The sequence below is a fragment of the Indicator indicator genome, chromosome 2 (assembly GCF_027791375.1).
Source record: "Indicator indicator isolate 239-I01 chromosome 2, UM_Iind_1.1, whole genome shotgun sequence".
Lineage (NCBI taxonomy): Eukaryota > Metazoa > Chordata > Aves > Piciformes > Indicatoridae > Indicator > Indicator indicator.
Window position 1 is genome coordinate 3,265,819 of NC_072011.1, and position 22,697 is coordinate 3,288,515.

The 22,697-nt window shown below is 45.5% G+C and overlaps 1 protein-coding gene across 1 annotated transcript; it reads left to right on the top strand.

The window, feature by feature from the left end:
* The first annotated feature begins 2,291 nt into the window (after positions 1-2,291).
* On the top strand, positions 2,292-20,862 carry IRAK1BP1 (interleukin 1 receptor associated kinase 1 binding protein 1). The gene is made up of 4 exons (XM_054399217.1): positions 2,292-2,570; positions 11,774-11,839; positions 19,097-19,227; positions 20,592-20,862. Exons 1-4 carry the CDS (start codon positions 2,292-2,294, stop codon positions 20,860-20,862), a joined length of 747 nt encoding a protein of 248 aa, XP_054255192.1.
* The last annotated feature ends 1,835 nt before the right edge of the window (positions 20,863-22,697 follow it).

Sequence of the window (22,697 nt, forward strand, 5' to 3'; positions counted from 1 at the left end):
GGGCCTCAACACCAGACAGACCTTGACCTGCTGGAGTGGGTCCAGAGGAGGAACACCAAGATGATGAGAGGGCTGAAGCACCTCTCCTATGAAGACAGGCTGAAAGAATTGGAGCTGTTCAGCCTGGAGAACAGAAGGCTCTGAGGAGACCTTACAGCTACATTTCCATATCTGAAGGGCACCTAGAGGAAGGCTGGGGAAGGACTGTTTAGAAGGGCTCGTAGCAATAGGATGAGGGGCAATGGTTTGCAACTGGAGCAGGGCAGATTTAGGTTGGACATAAGGAAGAAGTTCTTTACAATGAGAGTGCTTTACTATGTCAGGTGGTGGAACACTGGAACAGGTTGCCCAGGGATGTGACTGAGGCCCTGTCCCTGAAGACATTCAAGACCAGACTTGTAGCCCTGGACAGCCTGATCACTATACATGGGAGGTGCTCACTGCAGGGGTGTTCTCTGAGGGTCTCTTCCAACTCAATACAATCTGTGAATCTGTGAGTACACAATTCAGCTTCATTACATTGTCCAACATTTCTTTAAAAGCTTTATTGATGCTTTCTTGATAAGCAGCAATCAATACTTAAAAGAATGTGCCTATTTATGTTGTTACACCCTCTACAAACATCTTGGCTATTGCTGTTAACTGCTCTCACAGACTGTTCTCAACAGCATCTTTAACTCCCTGTTTAATGAAAAAAAGAGGGATATACACTTACAATTTCTGTATGATTTCTCTGTACTCATTTTTCCTTCATATGGATTTCTTAAAGTTACAGGAATACATTCTAGGCAATGCAGAACTCTCAAATTATGTTAACTGATTAGGGACAAATATGTCTGGATTCTGTTACAAGCTTCCTCCTTGTTATAAAATTTTGATCTCCAAGTCAGTTACACTCAAGATTTTAGGTGTTTCTGCTTTTGGTTATTCATGCTGACTAACATGGGAGTGTCATCTCCAGAGGTAATAAATACCTAACAGCTTAAATCCAGTTGGTTTGGAGTTTCAAGTGTTCAGCAAACGTGGAGAGAAAACAGATTCGAAGACAGAGGACACATAAAGCCATGAGGCAGAAAAATATTTGGGAGGTCCTGGATCATGCACCCACAAGGCAAAGCAGGCTGCCAGCAGGTCAGGGGAGGTGATTTTTCCCCTTTGTCCAGACACATCTTGGAGTGCTATGTCCTGTTCTGGGGTCCCCAGTAGAAGGGAGACACAGAATCCAAGTGGAAAGAGTCCAACAAAAGGCCATGAAGATGATGGAAACAAGCATCTCTTATATGACAGAGGGCTGAAAGAGCTGGGATGTATAACCTGGAGAAGGCTCAGGGAGACATTATCACTGTACATAAATGCCTGATGGGAGTGAAGGGAGACAAGGAAGCCAGGCTCTTCTCCGTTGTGCCCAATGAAAGGACACAACTGTCACTGCTTAAAACCCATGAAACTCCACATGAACTTTATAAAACACTGTGTTTATTTAAAGTGTGGTCAAACATTGGCATATGTTGCCCAGAATAGGTTTCAGGGTCTCCATCCTTGGAAATACTCAAAACTCAACTAGGTATGGTCCAGTGCAATCTGCTTTGATGAATCCTGCTAGCACCAGGGCCTAGACCATCTCTCAAGAGCTGTCCTCCCACCTCAACTATTCTGTGGTTCTCTGAGATGCCACACCACACCCCTCTGTCTTGCTTAGAGAGACATCAGAATTAGCAGGACTTGGCCAGCACACATTAGCAAAGCCAACACATGTCCTGCAAGATCCCTCCAACAGTGAACCAGCAACATTGGTGCACAAATGTTTTTTAATCACCGTTGCCTAGGCACTGCCACCAGCACAGGGCATCCTATGGCACAACAAAACTGTCTTCCCTACACAGCCCTTTCTCCAGCTCTCCTCCTCACACTCCTAGATTGCTCTAGAACTAAATATGCTGGGGGAAAAAGTAAAAAATGGCAGAAACAGCACAACTGTCCCTCAGAAGATGTGCACCTACACCTTCCCCGCCATAGCCCCCCTGAAAACTGCAGCGCAACCCCCTTCCCACCACCGCCCGAGGCGCCACCTCTCGCTACCCATCATGGCGGACCCACATCGGCTAGCGGTAACTTCCGCCTCGCACCGGAAGGAGCCTCGCTTTGGCGACCGCGTGACGCCAGTGCCGCAGCCAGGTGCTGGAGACACGAAGCGGAAGTGCACTATCACGTGAGCCTGTCCCAGAGTGCAGCGGGCACACGGCGTTTGTTACCATGGCGCCGTGAGGGCCTGCCCCTCCCCCCCGGCTGCCATGTCGCTGCCCGTGCCGTCCCCCGCCCGTGTCTTCGCCGAGCTTGTCTCGGCCCAGTCTCCAACCCCGAGTCCCGCTCCGGTGAGACCTAGCGGCCCCTCGGCACCGCCCGGGCGGGAGGTGCATGTGAGCGGCAGCGCGGAGCTGAGCGCCGGCCCGGACCGGGCGCGGGTGTCGCTGCGGCTGGGCAGCCGGAAGGAAGCGGCTGGAGCGGCGCGCAGCAGTGTGGCCCGCCGGCTGCAGTACATCGCCCAGAGCGCCCGACAGCGCGGCATCCTGGTGAGAGCCGCCGCCTCCTGCAGCGCCGGGGACGGAGCGGGGGGGGGGGGTTCCTCTTCAGCCCCGGGCTGTAGGGGGCAGGCAGGGCAGTTCCGTTCAGCTGTGGGGTCCATCCAAACAATGCCTCCGGGGCCTCCACTACCCGGCTCGGCAGACTGCGGGGTAAGATGCCTTCCTGCCGGCAACGGGAGCAGGGCGGCCGGACTGAGGCGTACAGGAGGGGAAGGATACCCGCTGAGGGGCCCCGGTCCCGGTATGTGGGGTACTGTGTGCATCGGCAGAGGAGTATCGGGGTTTGAAATCCTCGTCTCTCTGCCTCGGGCATACACCAACTGCTAGGTACCGCTGTGGAAGCCTGGCTGGAGGGGATTGCGGGTGTGCCACGCTTCGCAGAGTCGCCACTCGGGCTCCCTAACAGGTCGCTTGTTTTGCGTGTGAAAACCATCCTGCTTCCACAGTTCTGTCTGCTCCTGCACTAACTACAGCATCCTCATGCGCGTACGGATGAAACTGATGGAGGGGTAGACAGCAACATAACTGCATTTGCTAACATAACTATGTGTAATTATCAATATAACTTTGTGATTACCACAGCTCCGTGCCCTAAATATGCCACATCTGCAGAACTTTTCCCCCTCTTTTTCTTGTTCCACTGAATTAGAAAGCTAGAAGAAACAAGAGATGTGATCAAGAGAACTGAAGTGACAGAAGAATTTTGTGGACTCAGAAAATGCTTTTACCATAATAAGTTTTTTGGCCTCAGGAAACCGTTGTATAATAATAATCAAAACATAGTCTTGGCTTTAAAGTTTTGTCCACATTGTAAGTGCTCTGTAAAGGTCATATTTCTGCCAGCAAACATGCTGCTGTGCTGATGTTTGGGTTTGGGTAGTGCTTCACATTTAGAACTCTTAAAAACAGAACAAAGCTGATCTCTAATGGTTTGAGTGGTTGCTCTTGAAAGTAACTTACTGTTGACATTCCTTGGGAAACTGATGCCTTTTTAGTGTTTTCACAAATGAGGTGGGGAAGAGGGAGATTCTGTCAACACCAAATTATTCAATGTAGTAAAAATGAAAGAATTGCAGAAGGATTTCATGATAGTGCATGATGTTACATGGGATTTCAGTATTAAGGAGAAGCAAAGTAAGAGAGTAAGTTACTCTGCCTAAATATTGCAATGGCATCTCCACATCTCAGCTGCTGCATGCATTTAAAGATAAATGTTAACTCCAACTCTCTGTTTCTGAAGTAGCTAAATAAAGCATTTTTTCAGGTATAAAGAAGGCAATATAAAAAGATCCCATACCCCCTGATTTTAGAGTGAGGCCATGTTGCAGCTATGGCACTGGATCAGAGAATCATAGAATTGTCAGAGTTGGAAGGGACCTCAAGGATCATCCAGTTCCAACCTCCCTGCCATGGGCAGGGACACCTCACACTACAGCAGGTTGCTCACAGCCACATCCAGCCTGGCTGCAAAAACCTCCAGGGATTGAGGCTTCTGCCACCTCCCTGTTCCAGTGTCTCACCACCCTCCTGGTGAAAGAATTTCTTCCTAACATCCAATCTGAATCTCCCCATTTCTATTTTATTCCATTCCCCATAGTCCTATAATTACCTGACACCCTAAAAAGTCCCTCACCAGTATGGAGACTGCTCTGGGCTAGATATGTGATCCTGCTTCCTATGTTTTAACTGAACACACAGCTGGATACGTGTCTGTCACAGGAAGCATGATTCTATTGCCATCAGAAAGTCTGAAATGGTAGATTTTTAATGGGATTACAGGTTGAATGCCTCCAGTTTCTATTAAGTGAGTTAATAGGAGTTTAAAGTCTGATGGAACAGCAAAGGACAAGGTAGCTCATCATGCATTTATTTTTATTAGAGAAAACAATAAGCTTTGTACCCACCATCATGATGATCTATCAGACTTTTTAGGGTGTCAGGTAATAATAGGACTAGGGGGGATGGAACAAAACTAGAAATGGGGAGATTCAGATTGGATGTTAGGAAGAAATTTTCACTAGGAGGGTGGTGAGGCACTGGCACAGGTTGCCCAGGGAGGTGGTGGAAGCCTCATCCCTGGAGGTTTTTGCAGCCAGGCTGGATGTGGCTGTGAGCAACCTGCTGTAGTGTGAGGTGTCCCTGCCCATGGCAGTGAGGTTGGAACTGGATGAGCCTTGAGGTCCCTTCCAACCCTGACTATTCGATGATTCTATGATCATGGAGTGGTTTTCACCCCTGGCTTCAAGTAAATAGCTCCTCAGAGTGTGGATAGATTGGAAGAGATAGTTGCAAATATTTAGCCTACAGTGAATCTGAATAACTGGCTGCCAGTTTTGAAGTGATCCTGAGTGAATTAGGGTGGCACAAAGCCTGTGACACATGGTGGATGGCACACAAAAGGAGTAGGCAGTGCCTTTAGAGAGGTTGTACCCACTGCTGCAGGGTGAGGAAAATAAAACTGCACAGTGAAGCATGACCTGGAGAAACAACTGGCTATTTTTGGGTGTATTGCAGTTAGGTTCAGACATGTAATGGGAGCAGGGAACATAGGTAGAGGAACCTGGTGGCATAACCTAGGTGGAGAGTGGACTATTTTCCACTGTTGAGAGCATTCTGTGTCGGGCTATAGTTACAATAATTTCACAGTAATTTCCTGTTTCAGAGCTGCCATACATTGAGGTATGGAAATGTTAATTCTTTCTACTTACTTGAGGGGCTGTGAAATGCTGCTTAAGTTGTGGGTTTCTCAGTGTTAGCAAAGTGCTAGCTCTAGGGAACTCTGAGAAAAACAACATGAAGTTAATTTTTATTTTTTCTTTCCAGAGTAGTTCCCTGCGGTATAACTTTTAGTGCTTTGTTTCATCCAGTTTTAAATCATTCCACTGCTGGAGCTTTTATTTGCCTTGTAGCATTTCTGCTAACAAAGTCTCACTGCTGGCAATTTGTTCTTCACTGCATTTGCTAACATCACTTGGAGCTAACACCATTGCAGACCACTGTAAAATTTCTCTCTCTTCACGATCTCCATGGAGTTCTAGTTGTTGCAAGCTTATTTAAGGCCTCTTCAGAAATCAGTTAGCTATTCTATTTTTTCTAATTATTATTTTTAATTAATCCATAGGACAATTAACCCTTGTTGGTGCAGGAAGTCTGCAGGATCAGAAGTGCATAACCTTTTTAGCAGCAGGAGCTTGCATTAGCAGCTTGTCAGGATGCCTGGGGGCAGCACCTAATTTCCATATATATTTACAGAGGATTTTAATCAGAGATTCACACAGTAGCACTTATTTATAGAGTGCTGTAAGTATATGCAGCAATTCAGAGCACAGAATCTGCCTTAAAGGCTGCAGGGAAAGTAAACTCAATGGGGAAACCAATCTCTATTACTCAGCCCAGCTGCTCAAAAGTAACATTTTTTTTTTCTCTCTCTCTCTCTCTTTTTCTCCAGAACCAAATTGATTTTTTTGTATTTACCAGCTCTGATTTATTTGGGGAGTGGTATGGAGATGACACTCATTTTCTTTAATCACTCTGTCCTACAATTGGCCATTTTGTTTAAAAATAACAGTGCTAAGACTTCTTGTACTGGTCAGAATGTTACCAAAGCAAACTAACCAGCTCACAAACTATATCCAGTAGGCTCTGGCTTGCAGTTTGTTTCTACTGGGATATATCCTTGGATATATTGTGCAATATTCTCTGTATTTCAGATCTGTTGTTTAGGAGTCACCATTATGGATGCACATTGGTGCAGTCAGCAATAAAAAGATCTTGATGTCTTGCTCACACAGTTTAAAAATCTTCCAGTTTCAATAAATCTTATGAGGCACCACCTTCTTTAGACCTCCATGTGTTTTAATTATTATCCCCAAAGAATTCTCACATTTACTGAGTGCAAATCTGATTTTTGCCTTCCTTAAAATAACTGGTACCTATGGTTCTGTTATTTCTTGAATGGACATTAAGCAGCACAAAACTTCTTCACCATAGATCAGCCCTGAGGATGCTGAAGGGACTGGAGCACTGCCCTATGAGGTGAGGCTGAGAGCCCTGGGGATGGTTAGTCTGGAGAAGAGAAGACTGAGAGGGGATTTAATAAATGTTTCTAAATGTCTGAGGGCTGGGGGTCAAGAGGGAGGGGACAGGCTCTGCTCAGTTGCACCCTGGGATAGGACAAAGGGCAATGGATAGAAACTCCAGCACAGGAGGTTCCACCTCAACATGAGGAGGAACTTCTTCACTGTGAGGGTCACAGAGCCCTGGAACAGGCTGCCCAGAGAGGTTGTGGAGTCTCCTTCTCTGGAGACTGTCAAGCCCCATCTGGATGTGTTCCTGTGTGACCTGTGCTGGATTCTATGGTCCTGCTCTGGCAGTGGGGTTGGACTCAGATCTCTGGAGGTCCCTTCCAACCCCTAGCATCCTGTGTTCCTGTGATAGATTTTTCTGTTGTCGTTCTGTCTATTGCCAGACAGAGTGAGGAGATGAGAGGCTGGGGCACAGATAGCTGATGCTAATTTGGGTGTGTGCTGACTGGGGGTGCTCATCATCTCAGCTGCAGGAGATATGATCAAGACTGATTTCTTTAGCAAGAACAAAAATGCTGTGTTCAAATGGAAGAAGCTAACTCTTCTGGTTGTTCAAATATCCTTATTTATCATTATGTAAAGTCAGTGCAAATGTACAAATGGATTTTAAGAGACGTTTCCAGGTGTCCCCAGATGGGTTTTTTATGTACAAGCACAGATATCAGCACAGCTGCCCACAACAGCACATTAGCATGCATTTCCAAACTATTAACTCTTTCTCTCACTTAGGCTGGTCTTGGGTTTCATAAAAAGATCTCACAGCTTTTCTTAGCCCAGTGTGGTAGTTTTAGGCTGTGCCTTGGAAAATTTTCCACAGATCTTGAACAGAAAGTGATAGAATGTAATTAAATTACCATTGGATGTGAAAGGGAAAATAATGAAAATTAATTTGAGTGTAGTGGGTTGAAATTACATAAAATTGCCAGACCAGCTCATACAGTAACCAGGAGCAGAGCACATAACTTGATCTGCAGCTTGCCTTTTCTCATACTGTATTGTTATGTATCTGTCTCCTTGATGGGTGCTTTTGCTAACTTACTACTTAGGCTTTTCCCTGTTTTCTTCTAGGGCCATTCCTGTAAACAGCCATGGTGCTGTGAGGGTGTACACAATGGTCCTGGGAAGAAGATACTTCACAGAAGTAGTAGATAGGGGGGAAGGCTATACAGGATTTTGTTTTGCTGAAAAGAAGGAAAATAGAAGGGAAAGCACAGTTCTACACTTGATATTATAAGCTCAGTGAGCTATCAGTGGCCTGTTTCATTTTTGTTTTTAGAGTACCTGGAGCAGTACTGGTTTGTGTCACTGCTGGCTCAGAAAATGGGCTCTGTAAGCAGAATGCAAGTGCAATCCTGTTAAGAATTGTTCAATGGCTTCTTGGGTAATTGAGTTCCCACATAACAATCATCTCATAGTCATTTACATTTTCTGCTGTGATTCTTGACTTGCAGATTTAAAAACATGCAGCAAGTTAAAGGTTGCCCAAGGAGGTTGTGGATGCCCCCACCCTGGAGGTGTTCAAGGCCAGGTTGGACAGGGCCTTGAGCAACCAGGGCTAGTGGGAGGTGTTGCTGACCATGGCAGGGGGCTTGGAACTAGATGATCCTTAAAGTCTTTTTTCAAACCAAACCACTGTGTGAATCTATTCCAGAAGTCCAGAACACCTGATACATGACAAGTGTGCTTTTCCCTAAGTCACAGTGAAAACTGTTTTATTCCTATGATTATTGCAATCAAATGGATCATTCCTCAGCCAAAATATCATCAGAAGACATAAGCAGTAGGGAGGAGGAAAGCCTTTTGGTTTTGATGTTGTTAGACTGGACATTAGGGAAATTTTTTTCATGGCAAGAGTGGTCAGACATTGGAATGTGCTGCCCAGGGAGGTGGTGGAGTCCCCAAGCCTGGATGTATTTGAAGGTGGTTTGGCTGTGGTGCTTGGGGCTGTTGTCTAGGGGTGACCCTTGTAGAGTAGGGCTGTGGATTGGACTTGGTGCTCCTGAGGCTCTTTTCCAACCTGAATGTTTCTGTGATTCTGTGATCAAGTGTTGATTCCAAGTTCTGTTGTCACCTACCTGTCTTTTCTGTATTTGTCCAAACACTCCTGAACAGGAACAAAGTATCTAATAGCAGATGTAGCACAGGAGACCACCTTATGACTTCAGCAATGATTTCCCTCGTTTACCTTCGGTGCTGTCCAACGCGGGAAGATAATAATTGGATCTGAGGGCGGGTTTGTGATAGGTGGCACCAAGGGATCTTGCACGGCGATCGCATTGATCTTGCAGTAGCGCCTTGCAGCCACAGGGTGGCACTGTCCTGAAATGCACAGGAAGCCCTCGGAGGGCAAAGCCACCACAGGGAAAGATTTTAATATGGCCAGCAGGGAAGAGAACTTTTTTTGTTTAAAGGATTAAAGAGCAGGCACAAGGGAAAACAAAAGCACTTTTTCTGTGTTTAGTATGACGGCATAGTTATTTCTGTAAAACGTGAGGTGTAGAAGAAAGCTGTGCTCTGTGGTTATTTATTTAAGATAGCTATAAACTCTAGAAAAAAAACCCTTTCTTGTCAGCTCACAGCATCCCAGGATGGTAGGGGTTGGAAGGCACCTCTGCAGATCTTCCAGTCCAACCCCCCTGCCAGAGCAGGGCCAGAGAAGCCAGTGCACAGGTCACACAGGAATGCATCCAGACAAGGCTTGAAAGTCTCCAGAGAAGGAGACTCCACAGCCTCTCTGGGCAGCCTGTTCCAGTGCTCTGTGACCCTCACAGTGAAGAAGTTCCTCCTCACTTTGAGGTGGAACCTCCTGTGCTGGAGTTTATATCCAATACTCCTTGTCCTATCCCAGGGTGCAAGTGAGCAGAGCCTGTCCCTTCCTTCCTGACACCCAGCTCTCAGATATTCATAGACATTGATCAGATCCCCTCTCAGTCTTCTCCTCTCCAGACTAGCCAGTCCCAGGGCTCTCAGCCTCTCCTCATAGGCAGTGCTCCAGTCCCTTAAGCATCCTGGTAGCCCTCCATTGGACTCTCTCCAGCAGATTCTTGTCCTTCTTGAACTGGGAGCTCAAAACTGGACACAATATTCCAGGTGTGATCTCACAAGGGCAGAGTAGAGGGGGAGCAGAACCTCCCTGGCTCTGCTGGACACACTCCTCTGAATGCACCCCAGGACCCCCTTGGCCTTCTTGTCCCCCAGGGCACATTGCTGTCCCATGCAGAACTTGTTGCCCACCAGCACTCCCAGGTCCTTCTCCTTGGGGCTGCCCTCTAGCAGATCACCTCCCAGCCTGTACTGCTGCAGTTTATTTTTCCTTCCCAGATGCAAGACTCTCTCTTATCCTTGTTGAACCTCATTAGGTTCCTCTCTGCCCAGCTCTCAGTCTGTCCAAGTCTCGCTGCAATTTGATTCTGTCATAAATAGTAAGATTTGCTCCATTTTGTAAATCAAGGGAATTGTTGATGCTGGACTGACTTGATCACTCAAAACCACAGCCAGACATGCTGCCAAAATACCTCAAACCTATGACTGCAAAAGGAGAAACAGTTTTTCAGAGACTAAGTGGCCCCTGGTCCTTGTGCTTACTAGAAGAAAGTATCCAAAACCAGGACTGCTGTGCTTGAATTTGGGCACTGCCAATCAATCATACCATTGAAATTTCAAAATTTGTTGCTTGTAGGCTGCTGTGAAATGGTAATTGTGGATCCAATTTCCACATGGTATTTTAAAAGGAAAATGCTTCTCATGATTAATGTCATTTGTATAAATATATGCATGAATGCTACATGATAAGCTTGAAGATTTGAGCCTCTGTAGGAACAAATCTGTAGGAACAAATCTGACACAGAATTCATCTTTTGCAGTGTGCCAGTGCTGAAAGCAAGGATTGTCTTCCTATGCAAATAAATTAAAACTTTTAAGGTAATTGGAGGGCTTATTATGTGCTTCCCTACAGTTCCTGGGTATTGAACAAAAAAGTTTGATTTACAACTCAGTTGTAAATTCTGCTTTTTGTTGTGTTTGTAGTAATTTTACAACAAAGCGTTCATCCAAACTGTTTCCCAAAAGGGAAGTGGGTGAATCATAGAATCATAGAATTGTCAGGGCTGGAAGGGACCTCAAGGCTCATCCAGTTCCAACTCCCCTGCCATGGGCAGGGACACCTCACACCACAGCAGGTTGCTCACAGCCACATCCAGCCTGGCTGCAAAAACCTCCAGGGATGAGGCTTCCACCACCTCCCTGGGCAACCTCTTCCAGCCTCTCACCACCCTCATGGGGAAGAACTTCTTCTTGACATCCAATCTGAATCTCCCCACTTCTAGTTTTGCTCCATTCCCCCCAGTCCTATCACTCCCAGACACCCTCAAAAGTCCCTCCTCAGCTCTCTTGTAGCCCCCTTCAGATACTGGAAGGCCACAAGAAGGTCTCCTCAGAGCCTTCTCTTAGACTGCTAGCAAGCTTGGTCATATAATCAGATGTAGCTGGAGGGATTCTGTATCTTAGTTCAGTATCTTAACTCCAAAAATCTTACAGGCTTTGATAGTGCTGTGAGCAACCATTATGTTGAGTGATGGAGCTGCTGTTAATGCCAAAGTGTCACTGCTGGAATAGCCTCTTTTAAGGGTTACCAGTCTGCCAGAATAACCAGTGCTCAGTCATTGCTCACAGTGCCTGCAAGCCACTACTCTGAAAATATCTTAAATTAGGGACCTGAAAAACACTTTTCCCATAGTAACTTTCTGAAAACACTCAAAGCTTCTAAGTTGGGTTGTTTTTTGGTTTTTGTGGGTTTTTTTGAAGCAGGTGAATTTAGTTACACACTAGCAGTCACTTTTAAGACCTAATTGTTCTCTTCAAGTGAATAGCAGTTGAAATTACATTATAGAGCTACTGTGTAATTTACTTTAAATAATGTCAAGAAACCTTTAACATCCAGCTAGCTTTTCTTTAACTGGAGAGATTTGCATGGAAAATTCCAGATTTCTGTTGCTAAGAAATAAGGCAAAACCAGTTCACATTTCACAGGACACGACGTACACAACGTTTCCAACAGATGCTTAGTTTCTGTCTTTTTTAAGATTATATTCTTCTACTTTGTTTTAGGAAGAAAATATGACTGTAACAGAGGATTTTAGTAGAGTAGAAAATACTTACCAAATGGAAGCAGAGGTATGTATGCAACATAACCAAAAACCCACAAACAAACAAACCAACCCAACAAACAAAAAAACCCAAACAAAACCCCCCTACCAACCAAAAAAAAACCCCAATCAACCAACCAAAAAAACCCCAAACAAAAAACCTAAAAATCAAAAACCCCCAACAAACAAAAAACCCCAACAAAAATACCCCAACAAACAAAAAACCCCAACAAACAAGCTCCCCACCAAACAAGCCCCCACCAAACAAAACCCCCCAAAAAACTAAAACCCCCAAATAAACACCCCAAACAAACAAAAAAACCCAACAAACAAAAACCCCCAAATACCCCAACAAACAAAAAACCCAAACAAAAAACCCCAAACCCCCCAAACAAAGAAAAACCCTCTCACAAACAAAAAAACCCAAACAAACAAACAAAACCCCCAAACAAACAAACAAAAAAAACAGAAGAAATGTAGCACAGACCAAAGAAAATTTGCATGCTGTCTTTCCTCATACCAAGGAGTAGATGTTCTCTCCAGGAAAGGCAGAAAGAAACTATTAAAGGACTGCAGTTTGAAGCAGAGTTCACTTGCAGTCTTCTGTTGCTGTGTGCAGAACCTGTGTTCTGCTACTGTAATATAAAAAGATTTCTTCTCTTCTCAGCTGTGGGCTCTTCCAGTTATTGCATGACACTAGAGAAGGGAAACACTTGGTTGTAAGGCTCTGCAGTTGTCATTCTGTGGCAGTGTAAGCAAACCCATGATTCTGCACTCTCCTTTCCCCCAGCCTTCCTGCTCTCTATCAGGTTGGACCTGATGATATCTGGAGGTCCCTTCCAACCTCTAATGTACTGTGATCCTGTGATAGCCCTTCCAGGGAGTTCCATTTAGTAGATCAGGTGATAGGTTACTTCAGAAAGCTCCTCCAGTTAATAACTTTTTATTTCCTGATTAGCTTGCCTTTTTTTTTTTCATCATAGAATTGTCAGGGTTGGAAGGGACCTCAAGGGTCATCCAGTTCCAACCCCCCTGCCATGGGCAGGGACACCTCACACTAGATCAGGTTGCTCAGAGCCACCTCCAGCCTGGCATTAAAAACCTCCAGGGATGAGGCTTCCACCACCTCCCTGGGCAACCTCTGCCAGTGTCTCACCACCCTCCTGGGGAAGAATTTCTTCCTGACATCCAATCTGAATCTACCCATTTCTAGTTTTGCTCCATTCCCCCCGAGTCCTATCACTCCCTGACATCCTCACTAGTCCCTCCCCAGCTTTCTTGTAGCCCCCTTCAGATATTGGAAGGCCACAAGAAGGTCTCATTGGAGCCTTCTCTTCTCCAGACTGAACAACCCCAACTCTCTCAGTCTGTCTCCATAGCAGAGCAGCTCCAGCCCTCTGCTCATCCTCATGGCCCTTCTCTGGACACCTTCCAGCACCTCCAGATCTTTCCTGTAATAGAGGCTCCAGAACTGGACACAGAGCTCCAGGTGTGGTCTCCCCAGAGTGGAGCAGAGGGGGAGAATCACCTCCCTTGCCCTGCTGGCCACACTTCTCTTGCTGCAGCCCAGGCTCTGCTTGGCTTTCTGGGCTGCAAGTGCTCACTGCTGGCTCCTGTTGAGCTTCTCATCCACCAGCACCCCCAAGGCCTTTTCTTCAGAGCTGTTCTCCAGCCAGTCCCTGCCCAGCTGTATCAGGCCTGGGATTGCCCTAACCTTGCACTTGGTCTTCTCATTATTTTAGCTCCCTGAACTGGAAGCAATGCAAGGCAGAGGACAAGAACAGATGGGGGACTACAGTACCATGGCTGCTATAATCTACATCTGCTTAAACCAGCAGGTGAACAGCAGCTAGACTTTGGTCTATTCTACATAGCTCTGCCATCAGCTTGCTGCGAGTAAAGCAAAACTAATTGTTTCCTAGGTAATTGCCTTGGGATTCCTTAGGTAGAAAGTGCTGTGTGAAAGCTAGATATTACAGGAATAATCCCATCTACTTCAGAAGCAGCTGAAGGGAGCATATTTCTGCATGTTCTTGCTATAGTAAGGAAAAAAAAATGCTCTGCTGGAAGCATTCACCAAGGGGAAAATTGTGGTTTAAGTCAGTGGATCTTTTTAGAGCACCAAACTTTAGTCACTACCCAGCAAATTTACAGATCCATATGAAGCAAACCTGGAGGCTGGCAATAAAGTGATAGCTGTTTTCACAGAATTGTCAGGGTTGGAAGGGACCTCAAGAATCATCCAGTTCCAACTCCCCTGCCATGGGCAGGGACACCTCACACTACAGCAGGTTGCTCACAGCCACATCCAGCCTGGTTGCAAAAACCTCCAGGGATGAGGCTTTTATAGAGAGTCCCCTAAAATAAGGGTCAGCCTCTTTAGTTTGCTTGGTTTAAGGCCTATGTCATCTAAATAGCAATAAGAAATACAGAAATGATCAAGAATTTGGAGAACAAGTTGGAGTTTTAAAATTAGCCTTAAGATACTTCTGTGGTATGCATCAGTGTCACGTTCTGAGTGACTTTAACTTCATTAACCTGGACATTTACTATCCTGGCAGCTTAACTCACCATGGCTGTAGACAAGCTGTACTTAAAACCCAGTAAAACTATATTGAATTATCATTTAAGCTACAGACAAAGTTTGGCTTACAGCTTAAGACTGAAGTGGTAACAACTAATGGTCTCCCTCCTGCTCTTAATGTGTAGACACCAAAGATTGTATGAGGAAAGAGATTTAGCATTAGGCAGCTTGGGCCAGCTTTTGACTGCTGTTCAAAACTGTATGGTTGCCTGGGATCTGGGTGTCAGAAGTTGAAAAATCTGGCCAGAGCAGTGCTGGTTGGGCTGCCCTGTGCACCAAAGTAGCAGGATGGTCACTCTTTGTGCAGAGATTAGTTTCTCCTGCCTTCCCCCTTTATGTAGGTACTTGTTTCATTAGTGCAGCTTCATAAACCAATGAAGTCCCATTGACCACTGTGTTTGCATACTTCAGCAAGAGCAAGGAATTTAAAATGAACTTCCACTCCTTTACTAAAGAGTATTGCCATTATATCTGTGTTCCATGTAAAATCCTGGAAGTCAGGCATTGTTTCATTCTGTAACTGTGTTTTTATCACTTGTCTACTCTGAAGAGTTTTTAGGAGGCTGAAGAAATTCCCAGACAGCTATTTTAAGGTAGAATTAGGAATTGAAGATACGCTTGCAAATTTAAGGAGGTACTGTGTCCAGTTTTGGGCTCCACAGGTCAAGAGGGGCTGGGATCTACTGGAAAGAGTCCAGCAGAGGGCTATAAGGATGCTGAAGGGACTGGAGCACTGCCTGGTGAGGAGAGGCTGAGAGCCCTGGGGCTGGTTAATATGGAGAAGAGAAGACTGAGAGAGGATTTAATAAATGTTTCTAAATATCTGAGGGCTGGGGGTCAAGAGGGAGGGGACAGGCTCTGCTCACTTGCACCCTGGGATAGGACAAGGAGCAATGGATAATAAACTACAGCACAGGAGGTTCCACCTCAACATGAGGAAGAACTTCTTCACTGTGAGGGTGCCCAGAGAGGCTGTGGAGTCTCCTTCTCTGGAGACTATCAAGCCCTGTCTGGATGCATTCCTGTGTGACCTGTGCTATGGTCCTGCTCTGGCAGGGGGGTGGACTTAATGATCTTGAGAGGTCCCTTCCAATCCCTACCATCCTGTGATCCATTTTAATTCATGCTGGAACAAAGGAGAATATGCAGAAGGCTGAAGTTGTGTATGAGATTACAAAGCTCTACAATACTCATAATAGATCATTTATTGCATGATCATATCATGGGATGAAGATTATGTTGGGTTTGTGCATTTCTTAATATACTTGCCTCCTTCCAGACCATAACTTCTTATCCCCTACAGCCTTATCCAACTCTCATAATGGTTTTGCATACCCTTTTTTACACTTTTTAACCTTAATCATTAATTTACTGAAGAAATTGAACTACTGCTTTGCATTTTAATGCTTGGATATTCTCTGTTAATGTATGTGGAATTTTCTGCATCTAGCTGTAGATGAAAACTGACTTTTAGGGGAAGAAAAGTTCACAGTTCTGCCCTGAGGGTACCTGATTCTGTGTTTCGTTTTTAACAACCAACTTCCTGAGTGCCCAGAACTGGCCAGGTCTAAGCAGTTTCTCTCTTGCTTGAGACCCACAGTGTTTGATCATACTTTTGTCTCATCCCCTTGAGGAAACTATAATCATGTGAACACTGAGAGCAATCTGGAAGACACTATGACAGTCCTCACAGTCAGGCTTGCAACTTTCCACAAAATATGACAGGTTTTTGGCAAAACAGCACAAGGGGATGTATGCTTTTTATATACGGTGAGAACTCCCACTAAAGAAAGAAATCTGGGCTCAGCCTCATCTTCAGTCTTTGTTCAGATTGCTACTGCACCTTCTAGAAAGCAATCCAACCCCTGAGCTGCAGATGAGATTTAACAAGACAAAGTGCTGGGTTCTGCTCTTTGGCCACCACAAACAGGCTGAGGACAGAGTGGCTGGAGAGCAGCCAGGCAGAGAGGGACCTGGGGGTGCTGGGTGACAGCAGCTGAACAGGAGCCAGCAGTGTGCCCAGGTGGCCAAGAAGGCCAATGGCATCCTGGCCTGCAGCAGGAAGAGTGTGGCCAGCAGGAGCAGGGAAGTCATCCTGCCCTGTGCTCAGCACTGCTCAGGCCACACCTTGAGTGCTGTGTCCAGTTCTGGGCTCCTCAATTTAAGAAGGACATTGAGGCACTTGAAAGTGTCCAGAGAAGGGCACCAAGGCTGGGGAGGGGTCTGGAGCACAGCCCTGTGAGGAGAGGCTGAGGGAGCTGGGGGTGTTTAGCCTGGAGAAGAGGAGGCTCAGGGCAGACCTCATTGCTGTCTACAACTACCTGAAGGGAGGTTGTAGCCAGGTGGGGGTTGGTCTCTTCTCCCAGACAACCAGGGACAGAACAAGAGGACACAGTCTCAAGTGGTGCAGGGGGGAATTTAGGCTTGATCTTAGAAAGAAGTTCTTCCCAGAAAGAGAAATTGGCCATGGGAATGTGCTGCCCAGGGAGGTGGTGGCGTCAACATCCCTGGAGGTGTTTAAGCAAAGCCTGAATGAGGCACTTGGTGCCATGGTCTGGTTGATTAGTTGGGTTGGGTGATCAGCTGGACTTGATCTTGGAGGTCTCTTCCAACCTGGTTGATTCTGCAATTCTGTGATTCTGTGAAGGGTGTGCAGCTGAGATGCAGACTTGGTGCAGTTTCACACAAGTGTGATCCTTTGCCCTTGTAGGAGATGGAGTTGCCCTGCCACTCCATCTTGGTCAGCTTTTAAGGCCCTAAGCCCAGGCTTGGCTCAGTTGTGTGCAGAGCCATGGAGCCAGTGCAAGGATTCAAGCCAGCATGAGGCACATGTAGCACACTGAGAGGCTACCAAGGGCACCAAGGCGTGTGCATTAATTCTTTGTGATAGTTGTTGATAGCCACTTTTTTTACCTTACCCTGTAATCTCCTCCTGTCTCAGCTTCCTCAAGTTTATCTCATTTTCCACAAGGCAAAGCACTGGTGTGCACACAGGAGCAGTGCAGCTGACAGGCCATTGATTGGATTTCTGTACCTTACACCTTCGCTGGGATAAACAGGTGACTATGTCACAGGGGTTGGCAGTGGGATTTTCTTTACCACAGATTTTTTCTTCCCACCTGTTGAAGCTGTATTACTGTGCAAGAAGACAGGGAATTGTCAGGGATAAGCAAGAACACCTGATCTAGGGTGAAGTGTCCCTGCCCATGGCAGGAGAGCTGGAACTAGATGATCCTTGAGGTCCCTTCCAGCCCTGACAATTCTATGATTCTAAGAAGGTGAGTGTAGTGCTTCTGAAAAAGTTTTGAACCCAGGATTCCTGAATGTTGTAGCAGCCTCACTCCTGGCAACTGTGCTCTGCCACAGAAAAAGGCAGGCTCCTGCTTGGAAAGTTATCACCTGACTGGTGGCACTTCCCTGGAAGGAAGGCTGTAGGGCTCTGTGTCCAGGCCTGACAGTGATGCCTGCATTGTAGCACTTGGGAAAGCATCTGAATCCTTAATGCACTTGCACTTAATGCTTCTTGTTGCCAAAACCACAGCCAGCAAGATGTTTACATTGTTTTGAACTCAAATCTGAAGTGCCCAGTTCTCTGTAGGCACTGGAGCCAGTCTGTGCAGCCAACACAAGGGTTTCAAGCCCACTGCAGGTTGGATTGGGCTAGGCTTAGTTTAATGTCATAGTTTAGCTTGTGTGAACCTAGTGCTTGAGATTAAAATGTAAGTTTCACAGGCTCACAGGATTTTAGGGGTTGGAAGGGACCTCTGGAGATTTTCCAGTCCAACCTCCTGCCAGAGCAGGACCAGAGAATCCAGCACAGGTCACACAGGAACACATCCAGATGGGGCTTGAAAGTCTCCAGAGAAGGAGACTCCACAACCTCTCTGGGCAGCCTGTTCCAGTGCTCTGTGACCCTCACAGTAAAGAAGTTCCTCCTCATGTTGAGGTGGAACCTTCTGTGCTGGAGTTTACATCCATTGCTCTTTGTCCTATCCCAGGGTGCAAGCAGAGGCTGCTCCTTCCTTCCTGACCCCCCAGCCCTCAGATATTTATAGACATTGATCAGATCCCCTCTCAGTCTTCTCCTCTCCTAATTAAACAGCCCCAGGGCTCTCCACCTCTCCTTACAAGGCAGTGCTCCAGTCCCATAATCATTCTTCTAGCTTTCTGTTGGACTCTCTCAAGTAGATCCCTGTCCCTCTTGAACTGGGGAGCCCAGAACTGGGTGCAATATTTATTAGATCCCCTCTCAGTCTTCTTTTCTCCTGACTAAACAGCCCCAGGTCTCTCAGCCTTTCCTCATAAGGCAGTGCTCCACAGGAAACATCCTTCCTGGAGAAATGTTTTCCACATCATTTTGCTTGGGCTTCTGCATAATTAACAGCCAGTAATCTAAGGGAGGGACCAAGATGCATCTAGCCTTGTGTCCCATTCATTCCTCAGATTGTCCACATACCAAGAATGCCTCACTTCCTCTCAAAAAGCATTTCCCAAATCTCTATTTTAAACCATTTTATGAAACAAACCTAATGGTAGTCTCTAGAGTTATATGAAATATGTTCTAAGTAAAAAATGTTGGAGTTATACACAGGACTGTTTAGTTAGTTTGTACCTGTCTGGCTGTATACTGATTTAAGTGTTGAATCAAAGAGGGGAAATGGAAAGAAAAATGACTTGTGTGATGTCTGTGTTCACTCCCAGGTCTGTATTGTATTCAGTGATTTTGGAAAAATGCAGAATGTTTGCAATCTACTAATTGAAAAGTTAGGAACCTCTGTTACCATCAGTCCACCTCATTTCTACCATACACCAGAAGCTGTAGACAACCTTCGGTAAGTTCTCTCTCCTGCCCCAAATCTTACAGCCTGAGATTAACAGTTAATGGGAATACATAATTGATACTGTTTGTAATGGGAGCAAATAGTTTCCTTCATATTAAAATCGATGTTCAAAGATTTCAGTGTTTGTTTTAAATATAAACTAATATGCATGGTCGGCCTAGGAGGTAGAGCTTGTTCTTTCTGCAGAGTCCCTCTGCAAAAGCAGTGTGTAATCAAAGAAAAATGACAATGTTTGCCCACTGATTTCCATTGTAAGTATAATCTACTGTGAATATGAGGTCAACAGAATTTGACTTTGGCTGCTTCAGTGTAGGTTTAATTGGTATTTATTCACAAAGGCACAAGTGTGTTACCAGATGCTGGTAATTCTAAGTGCCCTTGCCAGTTCCCATTACTCTTGGCTGCTGACATGATCTGAAAAGAACCATGTATGGTGCTCACTCAGTATCAAAATATGAAGCTCTCAATCCTGATATTTTAGGCATTGACTGTTCAAAGTCCTGCTGCTCCCATTGACATTGGAGGGGGGGCAGAGGGAAGGTCAGTCATGCTTTGGATTTTGCCTCTAATTTAAAGAATCATGCCTGGTGCAAGGAGCAAGTGCAACTCGCTGCTGCTAATGGTTCTGGAGGTGTCAGGAGTGTATCTCAGAGGCATAAACTTGAACAGAGGAAGTTCCAGCTAAACATGAGAAGGAGCTTCTTCACTTTGAGGGTGGCAGAGCACTCGAGCAGGCTGCCCAGAGAAGTAGTGAAGTCTGCATCTCAGGAGACCAAGGCCTGCCTGGATGTGTTCCTATGTAATCTGCTTTAGGTGATCCTGCTCTGGCAGAGGGATTGGACTTGCTGATCTTCAGAGGTCCTTCCAACCCCTACCATTCTGTGTATCCACACAGGAATCTGGAAATCAGGCCAGGGAGGTTAAATAGGTGATTGTATGCTTTCAGATGGGCCACCCAAATGTCTGAAGCAAGGGCAGAACTCTTGCTCTGCACCAGCCACTACAGGTGCTTGCAGCATAAAGGTGTCAAAAATGTTTAATCATCACCAAGGAGGATGCTGACTGCCCAAGGAAGTTGTTGATGCCTCCTCCCTGGGGATAAGGCCAGGCTGGATAAGGCCTTGGGCAGCCAAGCCCACGGCAGGGAGGTTGGAGTAGGTGATCTCTGAGGTCCCTTCCAACCTGAGCCATTCTGTGATCTTCTCCTCACGCTCCTAAGCCATCAGCCAGACACTGGGGATGCAGATGTGGAGTTAGAACATCTGAGGCATTAGAAACAGAAATGCTTGGCAGTAACACAGCTGCATAGTCCACTGGGCCCTGCCTGTTACTGTGCTGCTTTTTCTGCCTCTCAGCCGTCAAGTCTGTGTGGCTGCTGTTGGGAACACACGACGGAAGGCTCAAGAAGTCTGTCACCTGTTTGGCCAGTCCCTGGGAAAACCTTTGTTAATAAGAGAAGAAGAAACAAAAGAGTGGGGAGGTCACATAGACAGTCATTTGCCACACTCCCCAGATTCCCTGACTCTGCAAGAGAGAATCCAGAACGCTACTGCACATGCTTCCTGTAGAGTGTTTGCTGTGTTTGAGATAAAGGGAAAAGGAAACAGAAGAACCAAGTTGCTCTAGAACCTTTCAAATCCTGCATGTTTTTGTAATAAAATTTTTATCCTTTCTTGAGTTGGTTGTTGGTTTTTGTTTCTTTTTTTTTTACTTTCTTCTCAAGGTAGCAAATGGAGTTAAGAGAAGATATTAAGAATGAGGTTTGTGTCATGAGTAGAAGGCTGCTTAATATTTCTGTCCAGGTGCAAAAAAAAAAAAAAGTAGATGAACTCTTCCTTTGCACAGATCATTTGAATGCAGCACAGTGCATGCTCCTGTAGAGAGAGTAGTCCAAGTATTGCAGGAATTACACACTGCAACTCTCCCCAGAAATATTTCAGTTCCTGTTTGGCCTTTACTTAGCTCTGTCCCCTAAAATGAAAGTTACAATTAATTATGAAAGTACAGTTCTTAGCTATTTAGTTTCCTCTTTTGCCCTCTGTGAAAGGGCAAGATATTTGATGTGAGAAACCTTTGGTGCTCTTAGCTGAAAGTGAGGTGTGTTTAAAACCTTCCCTCAGAAATCTAGAAAGAAATTAATCCCCATCCCAAGTCATGGTCGACTGAACACGCAGTGTGTTTGCTTCTAACGAAATGGATTGCTCCACAGAAAAACATGCCTTGGAATGTTTTATTTCATCAGAGGTAAAAAGACACATGAGTTTCATCCTGCTGTCCAGTTGCTGGAGTTTAAAAAGGAGGTATGTTAAGGACTTCAGTCATGAGGATAGATTTTTTTCAACCATGGCTGCATGATGTATTTTGTTCCATCATATCCACTGAAATAGGTTTTAATATCAGGGTGATGCACCTGAGAAAAAGCAAATTTCAAGCTGAATAAGCACCAGAATTGGCAGTGAATACAAACTGAAAATTAAAGGTTGCTACAGTTATTTTTAACTAGATCATGTGCACAGAGATACTTTCAGTGAGGTTTTCCATGTCTCTTAACCTAATACACATCATCAGAACTGTGGCCTTCTCAAAGTACTCTGTGAATGTTGAACATATCTCCTGAGAGATGATGTGCTGAATCTACACCAGCACTGATGCTTTAAAACTGGGGCTGTTTCTTACTGATGCAGATGTCAATCATATGCTATTGGTACAGCTGTTTGTTATTTTCTTTCAGCTGGATCAGAGATCTAAGCCAGTTAGGCCATAGAAACAGCAAGGAAGCAGTCAGGGAAAGGGGAAGACCAACACCACACTGATGTCCTGAGTAACGTGAAGATCCAGCATGAGGATGCAAACCTGAAAAGGACAATTCAAATTTTGCTTTGTTATGATGCAGAAAGCCAACAGTGAGCAGGTTAGAACTGCCACCTAGGAAAGGGCTGGGACAAGTCTGAGCATCTTCTCATCAGGCTCAACTCTTCAGGCAATTATTCTGCCTATTAGGCTGCTGGAAAGACTGAGCTGAGGTAATCCACAGACCTTCTTTTGAACTTGAGGTATGTGACTCACAGTTCGTAATTAACCTCACCTAGGCAACTTTCACAGACCTGATTTTGTGAACCTGTTACTATTAGTTCCTCTAATAATCCGTGGGGACAATTAGGCTGTCATGCAGGTGAACAAAGCAATCTGATATCTTAAGGCTGGTTTACACAAGGTCAGTGTTTAAGATGAGGTGTCTGTTTCTTCTCATGGACCATAAAGATAACCCAAGCTCAGCTAGCTGACTGCCACAAGAAAAGATGCAGTTGTAGACACAAGTCAGAGTGATCAGAACCCACTTTTAAATACCTAGGACACTTATCTGGCACAACATAGTTCCTGCTCCCAAGTTCAGGCATGCTGGCATATTTTATATTGCAGTTGGTGGCTAAACCAGAAGCAACAATGAACTAAGGTTTCTC

What these genes read in the sequence shown, in the direction of transcription:
- IRAK1BP1 (XM_054399217.1), top strand. Translation starts at nt 2,292, where the DNA reads ATGTCGCTGCCCGTGCCGTCCCCCGCCCGTGTCTTCGCCGAGCTTGTC. An exon ending in CCCGACAGCGCGGCATCCTG is followed by an intron (nt 2,571 to 11,773) that starts GTGAGAGCCGCC and finishes ACTTTGTTTTAG; the next exon opens with GAAGAAAATATGACTGTAAC. An exon ending in CTTACCAAATGGAAGCAGAG is followed by an intron (nt 11,840 to 19,096) that starts GTATGTATGCAA and finishes GTTCACTCCCAG; the next exon opens with GTCTGTATTGTATTCAGTGA.